Consider the following 19795-nt stretch of genomic DNA (forward strand, 5'->3'; position numbering starts at 1 on the left):
GCTGCGCCTGATCTGTCACAGTTGCAGAGGCCTGGTCAGTTTATACAGGCATCCCTAAGGCATGACCACTTCCCTCGCTTACCCTGCCCCCCCGCCAAGCCCACCCCAACCCCTCCACCTCGATTGCCGATGCGTGGGATGCAACGCCAGGGGAGCAATTGGCCCCAGACACCTCCCCCTGCCCCACCCTATCAGTCGTCTCTGAGGCTGGCCAGCACTGCCGGACACAGCCCCTCCCCCACTCCCCCGCCCCCCCCCTCCCCGCCCCCTCAGCACTTGCCTCCAAGGCCAGGCATCTGTTGCCCCCAGCACCCCCGAGGCCTGTAAACAACGGGCGAGCTGCGGAGAACACTGCTACTCAATCACCTCAGTTCCCTCAAAGTGAAGGCTGCCAAGTGCACATCGCCTACGTGCTGTTGTGAAATATGTCGACGTACTTTCCCATTGATGTGGACGGATGATCCGGTGGGATTCCAAGTACCTGGCGAGATGGCCTTTTAATTATATACTGATGTATTACAATTAGCTCCCTGCCGACCGATGGTGAGAAACACAGCCCATCATCGGTGGGCTGAGCAGATGATCACAACCTGCCTTCACACCGTCATACGGTTTAGCCATATTTTCTGTGCACACCACCCATCATGCCTGCTGCCAGTGCACTCATAAAATTCTGCCCACAGTCCCAAACACAGCAGAAATTCATGCTCCAGTCTACCTTTGCCAGTTTGATTTGTCCAAACGGTTTGAAGAGGAAAATTTCCGATGCTTATTTCAGTTCATTTCTTACATGGCCCCATTATTTATTGATTGATATTCAATCCTACAATGTAGCTACCTTCAGGAGGCCAAGAAGGACTCCACCAGTAACTTCTTTCCTCTACTATTTCTTATCTCCACCCAAACTAATGCTACATTTTGATTCTCTGAACGAGGGTCATTTCTCAATACTGCACTGATCTCATCCTTTATTATCAGAGCTACCCCACCTCCTTTCCTTACTTCCTGTCCTTCCAAAATGTTAAATATCCTTGAATTTCAGGTCCCAGCCGCAGTCATTTTGCAGCCATGTCTCTGTAATGGAGGTCATACCACACTCATTTATTCCTATTTATGTTATCAATTGATCCATCATCTTATGAAAGCTGTGTGCAAATAGCCTTTCATTTTGTATTTTTATGATTTTCCTGACACTGACCTTATTTACTGTTGCATTCTTATGTATCTCTGTCCCTTCCTGTCACAATCTTGTTCTCATTACTCTGCACCATTGCCTTGTCCTTCCTTTTAAACTTTCGTGAACTCTGCCATCCAACACTATTTAGTTTAAAGCTCTCAGTCCTCATAGATTCATGGGTGGGAATGTTCTCCCCATTGGCAGGGGGGGTGGGGTTGGGGTGGGGGCGGAAGGTGATGGAGATACAGGCAGGGGCGTTGTGAACATGATTGGCACCCCCCCCGATTGGGTCCGTGCCACAGTGAGTGAGCCAATTAGGACTCACCCAGTGTACAGTGCGCCCGGAAGCGCTGAGCACTCCCTGTGCGGACAGGGGGGATTCCCTGAGTCCGGGCGTGCGTGCGAATGAGCAGAGGTGCCTCAGGGAGATTGGTTTTAGTTTAAAATAGCTAAATAAAGAAAAAAAATTTTAAGACATGTCCCCTCATGTGACAGTGTCACATGAGCTGGGACAGGTCAATGAATATTTATAAACATTTATATTCAATTTATAAAAACTTTGTGAAACCTCATCCCGCCCATGGAGGAGGTTCCATGAAAAATGCAAAGGCAGCCTGGGCTCTTTGCCTGCCCACCAACCTAAAGGTTGGATGGGTAGCTCAATTCATTGGGTTAATTAGTTTTTAAATGGCCTTAATAGGCCTTTGACAGTTTGGTGGGTGTGCAGCTGAGTCGGCTGCGCGCCGACTGAATTTAAAATCAAAATAACGCGCGGGGGTGTCGGGACACACGCCCGATGTCACCCCGTGTCATTTTACACCAAGCACCCCCGCTCACTGAGTCCAAAAATCTGGCCATAGAGTTATTGAGGTCTACAGCACAGGAATAGGTCCTTTGGCCCATCAAGCTTACGCCTATCCAAGAAGTATCCAACTATTCTAATCCCATTTTCCAGCACTCGGCCAAAAGCCTTGTATGCAATGGCATCGCAAGTGCACATCCAAATACTTCTTAAATGTTATGAGGGTCTCTGCCTCTACCACCCTTTCAGGCAGAATTCCAGATTCCCACCACCCTCTGGGTGTAAAAATTCTTCTTCACATCCCCTCTAAACCTCCTGCCCCTTACCTTAAATCAATGCCCCCTGGTTTTTGATCCCTCCACCAAGGGAAAAGTTCCTTCCTGTCTCCACTATCTATGCCCCTCATAACTTTATACACCTCACTCATGTTCCCCTCAACCTCCTCTGCTCCACAGAAAATAACACCAGTCTATCCAATCTTTCCTCAAAACTAAAATTCTCCAGCCCAGGCAACATCCTGGAATATCTCCTCTGCACTCTCTCTAGTGCAATCACATCTTTCCTATGGCTGAGAAAGCTCGAAAATTAAAGCTGAATCCGAAAGAGAAGGAAAGTAAACTTCACTGTGAGGAACATGAGGAAGAGCTGAAGCTGTTTTGTGAAACTGACAAGAAATTGATCTGTGTGATTTGTAGAGATTCGCGGCAACGCAGAGTGCACCGCTTCATGCCGATTAAAGAAGCTGTTGGAATGTACAAGGTAAACGGGAACAGATTTGATCACCTGATTATTTGATCACATTTTCATGGTCTCTCACTTTTATTTTCTGATTTTCTCTCCCAATCCCAGGATCGGGTGAAATCTTCCTTCGATTCTCTCACAGAGAAGAAATCGGCGGCTCTAGAAATGGAGCAGCAGCAGAAACAGAAGATTTCCCAAGTTAGGGTAAAGTCTCCCTGTGCTGAACTTCCAAATTTAATTCATTACTTTGTTGTTTTTATTACAAAAACTCACTATTTTTAACGTTTCTTCTTCTAGAAACAGTCGAGCAGTCTGCAGACCAACATCGCATCCGAGTTCACTAAAATGCACCAGATTCTCACTGAGAAGGAGCAGTGTTTAATCCGAGATCTCAGGGAAGAAGAGGGAAAAATTCTAAAAACAATGGAGGGAAACCTTCGTGAAATTCAGGAGAATTTAAATTCTATTCAGGAGAAACTCTCAAAGTTGGAAAAACTGTTGGAACAAAAAGACGGAGTGATATTTCTGAAGGTGAGGGATTATATTTCAGTTTAGTTCAGTGAAAGTGCACAGTCACAACATGATCCACACGAGCCTCCTCCCATCTTACTTCATTCCCCCTGTCAATATATCCTTCTGCTCCTTTCCCCCTCATGTACTTCCCCTTAAACATATCTGCAATTTTTGCTCAGTGGGCAGAATTTAATGAGTTCCCACTGAGGCCAGTTTGTTGGTGGGATGGATAGGAGGGTGGGTGGGTGGCTGGTGGGTGGTGGGTACCCTGCCCTCTCCCAGCTTCTGTTCATATCGGGAAGGTTCGTGAACTGACTTCCCACTGCCAGTTGAGCCCCTTAAGTGGACAATTAATGACCACTTAAGGGTCTGACCTGACTGTCACTGGTATTCACCCAGCAGCAGGCAGGGAACTCGCCATGAGGGAAGCTCAATAAATAAACCCTGTCCGGGTTGCTGCTGTGTTTCTAAGGGGGGTCCCACATTCAAAAGCACTCAGTGCCTGATTGAGGGTCCCAGCATCGTGAAGTGGGTAGGGTTCACTGAGAGCTATCCCACTGCACATGCAGCCAAGCTCCACCACTCTGCTCTTGCCGGTGACTCCGAACCCGTGACCCCATTCCATCCATCGCTCCGCTGTGGATCAGGTCCCTCCCCAGTGGTGCTACTGAGCAATGAAGAGGTGCCAGCTTCTGATTGGCCGGCAGCTCTCAGTAGGCGGGACGCTTATCCATCTGTTCCTTCATCCCAGGGAAGGCCCACCGCTACCCAATGAAGACCCTGATTGCCATTTAATGTGACAGGTGGCATGGGGTCCTTGCCAGCTCAGCAGCTGGTGGACAAGACCATCAATACCCACATTAATTTCCACCCAGTGACTCCGTGTGATAGTGAATTCCACATTCTCATCACTTTCTTGGTAAAGGAGTTTCTTCTGACTTCCCTGTTGGATTTATTTGGAACTATATTATGTTTACAGCCCTTATTATTGAACTGCATACTCATGGAGACATCTTCACTGAATCGATCGCATCGACCCCTTTCATAATTTTAAAGCACTCTATCATGTCTTCTCTTTTCTCGAGTAAAGTTGATCAACCTTTGCTGTTAGTTGCATCCTCTTTGTTCTTGTTTGCAAATCTTTTTTATACTTTCTCCTGTGCTCCTATATCCTTTGTGTTACATACTCATTCTCTTCCAATTCTGCAGCAATGGGAATTGACAATTCTCAGCAGCTTGTACCAATGTGAGTGTAATTCCTGCTTTCTGGATATAGACAGTCAATCTCGGTCAACTCAGATTTGTGTTTTGTTTATTTCAGGAGGAAGCATTTCAGAAGAGGAGGTAGGACATGAACTTTACTGAAATTCAGTGCACGTTGGTAAGATTACTCAGGAAAGTGTTTATGGTTAATTTGTAATCAACTGTTTAATATTTACAGAATTAGCAGTGATGATAATAAACTGTCACTAGCAGATGATGCCCTGCCCATCGAAAAGTTCAACGCACCTTTACCATTACCAGTGTGGAGAGAAATGCTGGATGCCATTAACCCTGGTAAAACTCAAATAATTTCCTTTATCCTGATTTATACTCTATAATTTGAATCATTATGTACACAAACATCATAGATAGTGGGTGGTATTTAATGGAGGTGATGGGGTCTCAGTCACTGGGTGCAATGTGAGGGAGAGCCTCGTGCTGCCTCTTTTAGGGAAGACCAATCACATCAAAAGCCACTCAGACACTTGACAGGACAGCAGCGGGCCTTCCCCCAGACCAACGACCATGGGGGCAGAATCACAGCCACTGAGTGCTGACGGCCAATCAGAGGGGCAATGTCTGCTGCCAGTACGACACCAGCCTGAGGCCTAGGATCAAGGATGGAGCCCAGCAGACAGATCAGTGATGGCTGGAGAGTCTTCACGGGGGAGGAAGTTTGGTCGCAATGGCGCAATGGGATCTCAGTTCCCCTTCCCAATGCTGGGTTCCTCGATCAGGAACTTGAATGCCAGAACCCACGGGAGACAGTAAGAAACCCCACAGGCTCATTGCTGTGCTGCCCACATGGTGATTCGCCCAGCCCACTGCTGGGTCAATGTCAGTGGTGGCAGGATCAGGCCCTTATGTGGGTTATACTTATCCACTTGGGCCCTCAACTGGCAGCTGGTCAGGAAGGCCACCCACAGGCCTTCCCATCTTGGACTGAATTGGGGAAGAGGCTGGAAGGTGACAGGGCCATAACCCAACACCCTCCCTGATTAAATGGCCCCAACGCCAAACTTGCCACAGTGCACTTAATCCACTTTCTAAAGAGCATCACCTTCAACTGGTCAGCTGGAACTGTTAGCTCCCCGAACATCACCAATACAGGAACTGTCAGAAGAAGCACTGTCTCCAGAACCCATCGATACTCTTCCAACTTCCGCAAGTGGAAACCTCACCATTCCCAGCTGAATCTTTCCTCCTCTGCAATACTCATCCTCCTGATACATCTTCACCTTGTTTACCAAACTCATATCCATGAAGAAGGTAGGACAGAAAGTCTGGGAATGAGGCTTTGTCTGCCTGTTGTATGAGGAGGAATGGTGAGGGGTATGGAGTCAGCTGGTGTTCACCGTGGTCCTGGAGAGCAAGCACAAAATTGCAATCCATTTCCTGAAAGTGTCAGGAAAGTCTATTTTCTCAATTGCCTTGAGGAAACATTGCACTCACTCTAGGTGCATATTTCTTATACATCCAGAGAGAGTATGAAGGCTGAGATTTGACTGTGGAGTATTATATTGAATAACCGACTCCACATGTGTCCCTGTATCAAATATTATTTGTTGCCACTGACCAGAATAGAAATACCTTGGTGTTGAGAGCCTGATCTAAATTTTCTAGTTGGCATTGAAGAAGAGATTTGGGTTTTTTTGATGACCAAAGGTAAAGGTCTTTCTGTCCATATGCATTAATGTGTCTAAGGGAGTCGGGATCCCTGTCTCCAGCACATGGTGTAGGGGTTTCAGTGGGAAGGGAGACAGCTCTGTCAATCAGGATTGGAATTCCTCTATGTTTTATTCATTCATGGGTTGTGGGCATTGCTGGCTAGGCCAGCGTTTATTGCCTATCCCTAAGTGCCCTTGTGATTGGCAATTATTTGTTGCAACCAGGTCATGACTTTTCCAACAGTAAAATATTGCAGGTGGTGGAAATCTGTCTGAAAAACAAAAAATGCTGGCAATGCTCAGCCAGCCAGGTAGTATCTTTGGAGAGAAGAGCAGTGTTAACATTTCAGATCAATGATTCAGACCTGAAGAAAATTAGGAATGTAAAGAAAGAGAAAAGGAGTGGTTTGGGGCTTAACAATGTCAAAATGCAAGGTTTGTGATAATGATGACAAGTTTCGGGGCACCAAAGCCAGAGGGAGTGGTAATGGACAAAGTAAAGAATCAACATTTGTGGCTAGATGATGTGTCAATGGCTGGATAGCAGTGGTCTGAATGAAAAATAAGGGAATAAAGAAAGAAATATAAAATATAGACCGGAAAAAGAGAACCTAAAACAAAATGTAGGCGGAGGATCTAATCTAAAATTGCTGAATTCAGTGTTGAGGCGAGAAGGCAGAGTGCTGAGTCAAATGATAAGCTGCTGTTCCTCAAGCTTCTCTGAGATAAATTACAACACCGCAGGAGGCCATGGATGGAAAGGTCAGAGTGGGAGCAAAATGTCAAGTGGCAGGAAGTTCGGGATCATGTTTGTGGACTGAATACTGTATTGTAAGAAGCACACGTAAATCGCTTTCACTTGGATGGAGTATTTGGAGCCTTGGACGATGAGAATAGAGGAGGTGAAATGGCAAGTATTCCATCTCCTGTGCTTGGATGGAAAGATGCTGTAGGAAAGGGAGGGGGTATTAGGGGTGACTGAGGAATGGATCAGTGTATCACAGAGGGAGCGGTGTCTTCAGAATCCTGAAAGGGGAGGGCAGGGGATGACATGTTTGGTGATGGAATTAGGCTGAAAGCGGGGAAAATGGCGGAGGATGACCCACTGAGTACAGAAGTTGGTGGGTGGAAGGTGAGGACAATGGGAACCCTATGATAGTTCTGAGTGGGAGGGAAAGCGATGAGATCAGAAGGGTGCGATATAGAACGGTCAAGGTGGAGGATCATGTCAACCACGGTGGGGAGAGTCCTTGGCTAAGGAAAAAGGCAGACAAATCGGGAGTGCTAGCACTCAAGGTCCAAACAGATGCGATGGAGGTGGAGTAACTGGGAGACTGGAGTAGAGTCGTACAGCAAACAGGGTTTGAGGGAGTGTAATCAAGTTAGCTGTGGGAGTCAATGAGTTGTCGTGAATATTAGGGGATATCTTATTCCCAGAAATGGAGACAGAGAGGTCAAGGAAGAGAAGGGAATTGTTAGTGATGGACCAGGAATGTAAAATGAGGGTGGAAGTTACATGCATACTAACATACGATTTAGGAACAGGAGTAGGCCATTTGGCCCATGGAACCTGCTTTGCCATTTAATAAGATCATGGCCTCAACTCTACTTTCCTGTCTACCGTTTTTGACTCCCTTGTTAGTCAACAATCTATCTACCTTTGCCTTAAAAATATTCAATGACCTGCCTCCACTGCTCTCTGTAGATGAGATCTCCATCTTAAATTGGAGACCCCTTATCCTCCAACTGTGTGCCTCAGTTCTAGTCTAACTCACAAGAGGAAATGGCCTTTCCACATCCACCCTGTCAAGTTCCCTCAGGATTTTATATGCTTCAATAAGATAATCTCTCATTCTTCAAAATCCCAATGAATATAGGCCCTACCTGTACAAACGTTCCTCATACAATAACCACCTTGCACCCCTGAACCTACTCCACAATCCCAGGAATCAGTCAGATGAACCTTCTCTGAATTGCTTCTATTGCAATTATGTCTTTTCTTAAGTAAGGAGACTAAAACTGTACACAGCACACTGGTATGGTTTCACCAATGCCCTGCACAATTGCAGTATATCATCCCCACTTTTATATTCCATTCCCCTTGCAACAAACATCACTTGCCGTACCTGCATACTAATGTTTTGTGATTCATGTACCAGGACACCCAGATCCCTTTGTACTTCAGAATTCTGCAATCTTTCTCCATTTAAATAATACGCTGCTTTTCTATTCTTCCAGTCAAAATGTACAAATTCACATTTTCCCACCTTATGCTCCATTTACCAATTTTTTGTCAAGTCACTGAAATGGATCCTTTTGCAGATTCCTTATGTCCTCTTCACAGGTTATTTTCCTACCTTTCTTTGTGTCATAAGCAAATTTAGCAACCACACCTTCAGTTTCATCATCCAAGTCATTGATATAGATTGTGAATAGTTGAGGCCTCAGCACTGATCCCTGTGGCACTCCATTCGTTACATCTTGCCAACCTGTAAATGACCCATTTTTGTCTACTTTCTGTGTCCTGTGAGCACACCAATCCTTTATCCATGCCAATATGTTATCCCCAGCACCATGTAGTAACCTTTGAGACACCTTGTCAAATGCCTTCTGGAGATCTAAGTACAACAGTAGCAGCAGTGGGAGATGTTAATGTAGTGGTCATTTCATAGGGGCCAGTAGTCCGCAAGCCTATTTGAATGCTGTGAGGACATGGGTTCAAATCCCAACTTGCCAGCCGGTGGAGTTTAATTTCAATGAATGAATCGGGAACACAAAGCTAGTCTCAAATGTCTTTTCATTCATTCATGGGATGTGGGTGTCGCTGGCTAGGCCAGCAAATATTACACCTCACTAATTGCCCTTGAGCAGGTATTGGTGATCTTCCTTCTTGAACCACTGAGGTCCATATGGCGTCGGTACACGTACAATGCTGTTAGGAAGGAACGTCCAAGATTTTGACCTAGTTACAGTGAAGGAACTGCAATATATTTCCAAGTCAGGATGGCATGTAGCTTGTAGGGGAACTTGCACGTGGTGGTGTTCCCATGTGGCTGCTGCCCTTGTCCTTCTAGATGAAAGTGGTCATGGGTTTGGCAGGTGTAGCCTAAAGTGCTGTCAAAGGTTATGAAGAATATATTTGTTGCCATTCATGGATATAATTTTATTAATGACCTGTATACATGGTGATGTCAGTTTGCTTTGTCCAGTTGTCAAAATGTCAAGCTGGAGGAAGCTTGCTATCCAGGTGCTTTCTTCATTTTGGAGAGACCATTCAGCCCATCCTGTCTGTGCCGACCAAAAAAGAGTAAAAAAACTACCCGCTCATTATAATCCCACCTTCCAGCATCTGGTCCGTAGCCTTGCAGGTTACAGCACTTCAGATGCAGATCCAGATACCTTTAAAATGTGTTGAGTATTTCAGCCTCAACCCCCAACTTAGGCAATGAATTCCAGATGCCCACCACCCTCTGGGTGAAAAAGCTTTTCCTCATGTCCCCTCTAATCCTTCGACCAATCACCTTAAATCTATACTCCCTGGTAATTGGCCACTCAGCTCGGATCTTTCAAGCCTTTCCTGTCTACACTATCTAGGGCCCTAATAATTTTGTACACCTCAAATCAGATCACCCCTTATCCTCTTCTGTTCTAAGGAAAGCAACCCTGGCCTACCCAATCTCTTCTCATAGCTGCAATTTTCAAACCCTGGCAACATTCTTGTAAATCTTGTCTGCACACTCTCCAGAGTAATTATGTCCTTCCTGTAACATGGTGACCAGAACTGTGCATAGAATTCCAGCTATGGCCTAACCAGCATTATATACTGTTCCATCATCCCCATAATCCTATAAACTTTTCCCTGCAAGTATTTAATCCAATTCTCTTTGCAATGTTCCTGTTGAATCTGTTTCCACTATAATTTCAAACAGTGCATTCCAGATCACAACTCACTGCGTAAAGGTAAAATATTTCCTCGTATCATCTCTGCTTCTGCTGTCAATCACCTTAAATCAGCATTTTCTGGTTACCAACCCTTCTCCCCACAGAAACAGTTTCTCCTCTTTTATTCTATCAAAGGCATTCATGGTTTTCAGCTCTTCTATCAAATCTTCTCTTTACCTTCTTTGATTAAGGAGAACAACCTCAGTTTCTCCATCTGTCCACATAACCGAAGGCCTCATTATTGGAACATTCTTGTCAGTCTCCTCTGCACCCTCTCTAAGGCCTTGACGTCCTTCCGAAAGAGTGATGTCTAGAACTGAACACAGTGCTTCAGCTGAGGCCTAACCAATTTTAGGATAACCTGCTTGTTTTTTACTCTATTCCCTATTAATAAAGCCAAGTTTTTATTAACAGTCGTCTAAACGTATCCTGGCACCTTTAGAGATTTGAGTGTATACACCCAGGTCTCTTTGTTCCTGCACCTCCTTTAAAATTGTACCACTTTGTTCATATTGCCTCTTCTCATTTTTCCAACCAAAATGGATCACTTCACACGTCTGTGTTAAATTTCATCTGCCTTGTGTCTGCCATTTCACTGTCTGTCTCTGTCTTCCTAAAGTCTGTTACTTTCCTTTTCATTGTTTACTACATTTGTGAGTTTTGAATCATCTTCAAACTTTTGAATTGGGCCAGGAATACCCCAAGTTCAGTCCATTAGCATATATATCAATGAAATCAATAATCCTAATACCAACTCCTGGGAAACACCACTGTATACTTCCCTCCTGTCTGAAAAACAATCATTCACCATTATTCTCTGCTTTCTGTCTCTTAGCGAAATTTATATCTATTCCCTTTAATTCCATGAGTTTTAATATTGCTGACAAGCCTCATGTGGGGCATTGTGAAATGTCTTCTGTAAGTTGCTAAACACATCAATCGCTCTCCCCTCATCAAATCTCTTCACTACTTAATCAAAAACTCAATCAAGACATTTGCCTTTATCAAATCCATACTGACTTTATTATTTATTTGTGTGTTTATTTATTTTTAGTCCCATACTTTTACAAAGACGGAATCATTCTCTCTCAGAAAATTGTCTCTACAAGTTTCCCAGCCTCTGATGATGGATTGACTAGCCTGCAATTGCCGGGTTTATCCCTTTCCCCTGTTTTAAAAAAGTGCACAATATTTGCAATCCTGCAGTGCTCTGGTACCTCCCCTAGATTGTGTGCAGAGGATCCCCAATTTCCACCTTTTCTTCCATCAGTAACCTGGGATGCATCCGATCCAGAAGAAACTCCTCCTCATCTCCATCTTAAATGGGAGACCCCTTATTTTTAAACTCTAGATTTCCCCATGAGGGGAAACATCCTCTCAGCATCGACCCTTTCAAATCCCCTTAGAATGTTAGACTTTCCAATAACTTCAACTCAGATTCTTCTAAACGCCAAAGGTATTGACCCACCCTGCTCATGGTTTCCTCAGAAGACAACCCATCATCCCATGAATCAACTTAGTAAACATTTCTGAACTGCTTCTAATATAAATATATTCTTAATTAAGTAATGAGACCAAAACTTTACACAGTACTTCAGGTGCAGTGTCACCAATGCCACCAATTGTAGCAATATTTGCATATTTTTATACTCCAATCCCCTTTAGTAAAGACCAACATTCCATTTGCCTTCTGAATTTCTTGCTGTACCCACATGCTATTTTTTTCTGATTCAGGTACAAGGACACTCAGATCCCTGTGTGGTGCAGCATTGTGCAGTCTCTCTCCATGTAAATAATATTTTACGTTTCTATTCTTCCTGTCAAAGAGGATGACCTCACATTGTCCACGTTATACTCCATCTGCCATATTTTTACACTAAATCTGTCCATATGTCCTTTTGCAGACTTTGTATCCTCCTCACAGCTTGCTTTCCTACTTATCCTTGTATCATCAGCAAATTTGACAATACAGTCAGTCCCTTCATCCAAATCATTAAAGTAGATTATAAATATTTCAGGCCCTAGCACTGATCCCTGTCATTCTCCATTGGTTACAATTTGCCAACCTGAAAATGACCGATTTATCCTGACTCTCTGTTTCTTGTTAGTTAGCTAATCCTCTATCCATTCTAATATCTCATGCGCAACAGCATGTGCTCTAATTTTGTGCACCTTATCAAATACCTTTTGGAAATCAAATTATACTACTTCTACTTGTTTCCCTTGTTCCAGCCCCAAAGTATTCCAGTAGATTTGTTTAACACATTTTCCTTTTCACAAAACCATGTTGACTCTGCCTGATTGTGTTATAATTCTCTAAATGTCCTGCTATTACCTCCTTAATAATGGATTCTGGCATTGTCCCAATCAGAGAACTTGGACTAAGTGAACTATCGTCCCCTGCTTTCTATCACCCTCCTTTCCTGAATGGTGATGTTACAGGAATACCCCAAGTTGCTGAGCGAGTCTCTCCCCCCTGATCCCCAGTGAGTCTCTCCCCCGATCCCCAGAGAGTCTCTCCCCCGATCCCCAGTGAGTCTCTCCCCCGATCCCCAGCGAGTCTCTCCCCCGATCCCCAGTGAGTCTCTCCCCCGATCCCCAGTGAGTCTCTCCCCCGATCCCCAGCGAGTCTCTAATTCTCTGCTTTTCTCTCCCAGTCTCTGTGAACCTGGATGTGGAAACAGCGAGTCCCTGGCTCGAGGTGTCTGAGGATCTGAAGAGTTTGAGACGGACCTGGACCCGGAGGAGTCTCCCTGACACCGGGAAGAGGTTTACACACAGGATCTGTCCCTATGTCCTGGGATCAGAGGGATTCACATCGGGGAGACATTACTGGGAGGTGGAGGTGGAGGGGAATCGGCGCTGGAGACTGGGAGTAGCCGCAGAGTCTGTGGAGAGGAAGGACTGGGTCAGACTGAGCCCGGAGACTGGATTCTGGACGATTGAGCGGTTTGAGGATGAGTTTTATATAAAATCCTCTCCTGGATCCCGTCTCCCTGTCGGTCAGATCCCCGGGAAGGTGGGAGTTTATCTCAGTTTTGAGTCTGGGACAGTTTCATTTTACAGCGCGGACACCAAGTCCCATCTCCACAGCTTCACTGGGAATAAATTCACTGAGAAACTTTATCCTTTCTTCTGGACTTGGAATAAAAATCAGTTTCTGAGAATCTGCCCCAGGTTCTGATTCGGTTCTGGGAAAGGGGCGGGGTCTCGGGATGTTACATCTTCCCTGACGTCACCATGACTTGACCCCGTGATTCCATTGACAACAGGTTGTTCCTAAATGTGTCATTTAATTTCCAAATTGTAAAATCCCAGTCAGATTGTAAATAAAACCAATACAAATATCAATGTCAGCGGATTAATATAAAATGTAAATTTAATATCTTGTGTGTCTCCTTCCTTCATTTACTACCTGCTTCAGTCAGTCAAACCACCCAGTCCCATCCTCCATCTCTTCACCTGTTTCCCAGTCTGTAGCTGGGATTTCTTCTGTGTTTCCATTTCTCACTCTGCACCCAGAACATGAAAACCTGAGAGGGAAACCCAGATATTGAAGGGTGACAATTCTGCATTTCCATGGCGTTTGGGAATTTACATTTTTCCCTCTTAACTCCCTCACTTCAAGCTGACCCTTCCCCAGAGTTCATGCTGAGACTCTCTTTCCACACTCCCTCTCAGTTTAATACTAACACACTCCTTCCTCTCACCCTAAAGGGCCAATCCGAGGATCTGCACCTTTCCCTCTCTGCTCCTCTGTCACCCATTTCCCCACTTTCTCTTCATTTCACTTATGACTCTCTGGAACATCACCCATCTCCACCCCCACCTAGCTCACACTCAGTGCCGTATCCCTGCCACTATCACCTGCACACTTGATAACTCCAACAATTTCCTTATTGGCTGGTAAATAGAACAGGGCAACTGTTGGATCCTAGTCATCAGTTTGTTGGATCCTGTTCGCATGTTTGTTGTAAGTCGTGGCCGAGTTGGTACTATTGATAGAGTTGAGTATCAGACACTTCACAGGTGGAAAATCTTGGTTTATTTACAAAGGTACTCCTTTTTGGTGGATGGGGTTTTCCCACAAACTGGCAGATGTGGCAGTCTCTGCAAAACTGTACTACATCCCTGTGGAGGTTCAGCCAATAGAAATGCTGGCTGATGCTGCCTTGGTTTTTGCATTTACCGACATGCCCAGCAATTAGAATTTGTGAGCTCCACCTAATATTACCCCACAGTATCGTCGCGAGACCACTACCTTTTGGATCACTGTCTACACCTCGTTTGCAGGTCTCTGAGGGGTCTCCATGTCCTCATCAGCACGTCATTTTTAATGTAGTACCATTCAAGGACCGCTCCTGCCTCAGCTTCAGACCGTTGGGTCTTCTATCTGCTGTAGCCCTTCACTTTCCACTGACGGAGATGGTCTGGCCATAGACCACGTTACCACACAATCAGGGAAAATGCCAGGCACTTTCTCCTGCAGCTGTTCTGTCTCCCTGAATCAGTCGGCTTCTCTGAGACCACTGGGGACGCTATTGCCTTTGATCCCACCAGGTCATTGCCGAGGAGCAGGTCAACCCCATCCACAGACAAACGAGAGTGTGTCGTCCACTGACACAGGGTCACACTCCAGATGCTCCCGATATAAGGGGATGGGCACCTATCCTCCTTCAATCGCCTTTACCTGCACCTTGGCACTTACTGCACACTCTGGTAGGAAGGTCATGCCTTTTCCCAGCAGTAGAGTTTGGCTGGCCACTGTGTCCCTCGGTATCACTTTTGGCTTACTCACCCTGGTGAAATGTGACCACCCTTCTTTTGGATACAAAATCCTTGTAACTCTCAGGGATTTGTTTAACCTCAGCAGCACTGTCAGGAGCACATATACAGGGATTTGCAGCTGCAGTCAGAGCCATAGCTTGGTGTGCTACGCTCTCTGACTGACTCCCATTCTCTGTCGATGTAGCCTTGGTGAATTCCTGCAGTGCATCTTGTACATGGTACACGTTGTTGCTACTGTGCATTGGTGGTGGAGGGAGTGAATGTTTGTGGATGTGGCGCCAATCAAGTGGGTGCTTTGTCCTCGATGGTGTGGAACTTCTTGAGTGTTGTTGGACCTGTATTCATCCAAGTGATTGGGGAGTATTCCATCACACTCCTGACTTGTGCCTTGTAGATGGTGGACAGGCTTTGGGGACTCAGGAGGTGAGTTACTCACCACACGATTCCTAGCTTCTGACCTGCTCTTGTAGCCACAGTATTTATATGGTTAGGCCAGATCAGTTTCTGGCCATTGGTAACCCCCAGGACGTTGATAGTGAGGGATTCAGTGATGGTAATGCCATTGGACATCAAGGGACAATGGTTGGATTCTCTCTTGTTGGAGATATCACTGCCTGACACTTGTGTGGCATGAATGTTACTTGCCACTTGTCAGTCCAAGTCTGGATATTGTCTAGGTCTTGCTGCATTTGGACATGGACTGCTTTAGTATCTGAGGAGTCACGAGTGGTGCTGAACATTGTGCAATCATCAGTGAACATCCCCTCTTCTGTCCTTGTAATGGAAGGAAGGTCATTGATGAAGCAACTGAAGATGGTTGGGCCAAGGACACTACCCTGAGGAACTCTTGCAGTGATGTGCTGGAGCTGAGATGACTTGACCAGCAACCACAACCATCTTCCTTTGTGCTAGGTATGATTCCAACCAGTGGAGAGTTTTCCTCCTGATTCCTAATGACTCCAGTTTTGTGAGGGCTCCTTGATGCCACACTCGGTTAAAAGTGGCCTTGAGGTCAAGGACAGTCACTTTCACCTCATCTCGGAAGTTCAGCTCTTTTGTCCATGTTTGAGCCAATGAGGCCAGGAGATGAGTTGCACTGGTGGAACCTAAAATGGGCAGCAGTGAGCAGGTTATTTCCAAGCAAGTGCCACTTGCTAGCACTGTTGATGACCCTTCCACACTTTACTGATGTTGGAGAGTAGGGTGATGGGGCGGTAAGTGGCCAGGTTGGAATCGTCTTGCGTTTTGTGTATAGGACATACCTGGGCAATTTTCCACATAGCTAGGCAGATGCCAGTGTTGTAGCTGTACTGGAACAGCTTGGCTAGGAGCATGGCAACTTCTGGAGCACAAATCGTCAGAACTATTACCGGCAAATTATTAGGGCCCCAGTTCTTCATCCCAGGAATCATTATTGTGAATCTCCTCTGTACTCTCTCCAATGCCTTCACGTCTTTCCTCAAGTATGGCACCCAGAACTGGACGCAACAGTCCGGATGAGGTCTAACCACTGTCTTATACAAGTTCAACATGACCTTACTCTTGCACTCCATGCCCCAATAAATAAAGCCTAAGATACTATATGTTTTAATAACTGCTCTCTCAACATGCCCTGCCATCTTCCATGACCTATGTACATACACACCGAGATCCCTCTGTTCCTGCACCTCCTTTAGAGTATCTCCTTTTATTTTGTACTGTCTCACCACATCTTTCCTGCCAAAATGAATCACCTCACATTTCTCTGCATTGAACTTCATCTGCCACTTGTCTGCCCAATCCGTCAACATGTCAATGTCCTTTTTGAAGTTCAACACTGTCCCCATCACAACTGATATTTCCAACCTTCGTGTCATCTGCATATTTTGAAACCATCCCCTGAACACCACAGTCTAGGTCCTTAATATATGTCAGAAAGAGCAAGGGTCCCAACACTGACCCCTGAAGAACTCCACTACAAACCTTCCTCCAATCTGAAAAACAACCATTTATCATTATTCTCTGATTCTGTCACTTTGCTAATTTCCTATCCAAGTGCCTACTGTCCTTTTTATTCCATGAGCTAGGATCTTTGCTTACGAGTCTGTTGTGTGGCACATGCTCAAATGCCTTTTGAAAATCCATATACACCACATCAACAACATTTCCTTTACCAACCTTCCCTGTTACCTCATCAAAAGACTCTAGCAAGTGAGTTAAACATGATTTTCCCTGAATGAATCCACGCTTGCTTTCCATAATTATCCTGCACTGGTCTGAGTGATTATTGATTTTATCCCATACTATAGTTTCCAGAGGTTTCCCTACCGCTGAAGTTAAACTGACTGGTCTGTTGTTGCCAGCTTTATCCGTGTACATATTTTTGAACAAGGGTGTAAACATTAGCAGTTCCCCCATCCTCTGGCACCTGTGACTAAGGAAGGCTGGAAGATTATCAATGGTACCTCTGCAATTTCCACTCGCACTTCCCTCAGCACCCTTGGATGCATCTCATACAGTCCTGATACTTTACCCATTTTAAGTAAATAATAACCTTTCTAACACCTCCTTCCTCTCAATTGTAAGTTCCTCTGGTGCATCAGTTACCTCCCCTTTCACCTCAGTCTGGGTAGCAAGTTCTTCCTTTCAAAAGACAGATGCAAAGTACGTTCAACACCTCCGTTATTTCTCCAGCCTCCACATGCAAGTCCCCTTTAATGTCCCCTAACAGGCATACTGTTTCTTTTAACACCCTTTCATTATTTCCATGCACACAAAAAGCCTTGGGATCTTTACCGTCTGTTAGGTAGCCAATCCTCAATCCGTGATAATAAATAATTCCCAACACCATGAGATCGTACCTTGTGTCGTAAACTTTTATGTGCCTAGTATCAAATGCCTTGTGGAAATCCAAATAAACAACATTCACTGGGTTTGCTGCATCCACCTTGCCCATTACATTATCAAAGAACTGACATAAATTTTACCAACACCAATTCTCTTTCATAAAGCTACATTGTCTATGTTTAATTTTATTATGAATTTCCAAACATCTTGTTAATACTTCCCAAATAATGGTTTCCAGCTTTTCCTGTGACAAATGTTAGGCTAACAGACTTGTAGCTTCCTGACTTTTATCTCCCTCCTTTCTTGAATCGGAATGTTACATTTGCAGTTTTCAAATCTGCTGGGACCCTTCCAGGATCTCGGGAAGTTTGGAAGATTACAAAGAATGATCCCACTTCTTTTAAGACCCGAGGATGCAGGCCAGCAGGCCCAGAGGACTTCTCAGATTCTAATCCCATTAGTTTTCCAAGTACTTTTTCAATGCTGATAATGATGTTTGAAGTTCCTCTCTCCCTTTTGCTCCTGTTTTTCCACCATCATTGGAATCTTTTTACTGTCTTCCACGGTGAAGACAAAATATTTGTTCAAAATCTTTGCCTTTCCTTGTTTTTCATTATTAATTCCCCAAACCTCATCCTCTGAGGGACCAACAATGACATTAGATAATCTCTTCCCTTCATATAGAGGCCCCATTGTCTGTTTTTATATTTCTTGCTAATTTCTCTCATAGTATATTTGCTCCCTCTTTATTATTCTCCCATTATCCTTCACTGACTTCTAAAGCTTTCCCAATCTTCTGGCCTCCTACTAATCTTCACAATATTCCATGCCTTTCCTTTCAATTTGATAACATCTTAAACCTCCTTAGTTATTGACAGATAGTTTATTCTTCTCATAGAATCTTCCTTTCACAAAGGAATATATCTTTATTTGAATAGTTCACCTGTCCTAATATCTCCTTAGGAGGTTCAGATTGAGAATTTGTTTGCTATTGATTCTGTGAAGAAACCTGGGACATTTTACTGTTAAAGGAACTATATACATGTAACTTGTAGTTGCTACACCGTTCAGATGCCAGATTTATAAACTTTTCATTTTTTACCAATCTTTTAAAATCAAAAATACCCCTTTTGTTTTTTTCTTTATTCATTCATAGGATGTGGGTGTCGCTGGCTAGGTCAGCATTTCTTGCCCATCCCTAAATGCCCCTAAAAATGTGGTGGTGAGCTGCCTTCTTGAACTGCTGCAGTACATGTTAACTGTTGTTCTGAAAGTAAAATCAAAAGAATGAGAATAAAAGAGTTAACGAGACTGAAAATGGAAAGAAGCACCTCTGGAGGTCCCTAAATGTTCCATTGCAATGAGTGACTTTTGAAACAGAGTCATTGTTGTTTAATACATACATGCTGCAAGTTTTCCTACATAACAACTTCTCAAACAACAAATAAGGGAATGTCGACATCGTCATCTACGCCAGATAGAGTTTGCTCAAATGAACCAACATTTTGATTCTGAGGTGACTGAAACGCCAGTGAAGACAAGCTAACACACCAACATCTGATTTTGTATTAAGGTTTTCTAAATAATTTCCACTTGGTGACAAAATACATCTATTCAGCATTCCAATCAGCTAAATTCAGATTATACAAACTCCACCCAGTCTTAATAGATTAAGGTCATAAACTGCTCAATGTTACTGCTGCAATAACCTGACTGTGCTCCCTCTCTCTAATACTGCTAACCTGCAATAGAATATTGATGTGCCCTTTGAACAGTTGGAAATGGCTAATCCAATCATTGTAATTACAAAGAATGCCTGTCATTCAAGGTGATACAGAGAATGATGGAAACTGATGTCACATTGAAGTGCAATAGGGTGTGGAGTTGGGGGGGAACTGGGTCCTATGTTAAACAATTACTCCATCAGCGCACTGTGGCAACAGAGTGCACCATTTACTTCATTATAGCAACTCACCCATGGGTTTCTGACAGCACCTTCGGAAGGTGTCAGGGAGGGAGTTGTAAGATTTGACCCAGCCACGTTGAAGGAACAGGTATATATTTCCAGGTCAAGAT

At 44.4% G+C, this 19795-nt stretch overlaps 1 protein-coding gene across 1 annotated transcript; it reads left to right on the forward strand.

Annotated features, from left to right (window-relative positions):
* Window positions 1-2695: 2695 nt before the first annotated feature.
* LOC121291900 (zinc-binding protein A33-like) lies at window positions 2696-13662 on the forward strand. Its single transcript, XM_041213552.1, has 6 exons — window positions 2696-2738; window positions 2829-2924; window positions 3018-3251; window positions 4555-4577; window positions 4675-4790; window positions 12763-13662. Exons 1-6 carry the CDS (start codon window positions 2706-2708, stop codon window positions 13287-13289), a joined length of 1029 nt encoding a protein of 342 aa, XP_041069486.1. The 5' UTR covers window positions 2696-2705; the 3' UTR covers window positions 13290-13662.
* Window positions 13663-19795: the final 6133 nt, after the last annotated feature.

Source organism: Carcharodon carcharias, chromosome 19 (genome assembly GCF_017639515.1).
Source record: "Carcharodon carcharias isolate sCarCar2 chromosome 19, sCarCar2.pri, whole genome shotgun sequence".
In the NCBI taxonomy this organism is placed as follows: domain Eukaryota; kingdom Metazoa; phylum Chordata; class Chondrichthyes; order Lamniformes; family Lamnidae; genus Carcharodon; species Carcharodon carcharias.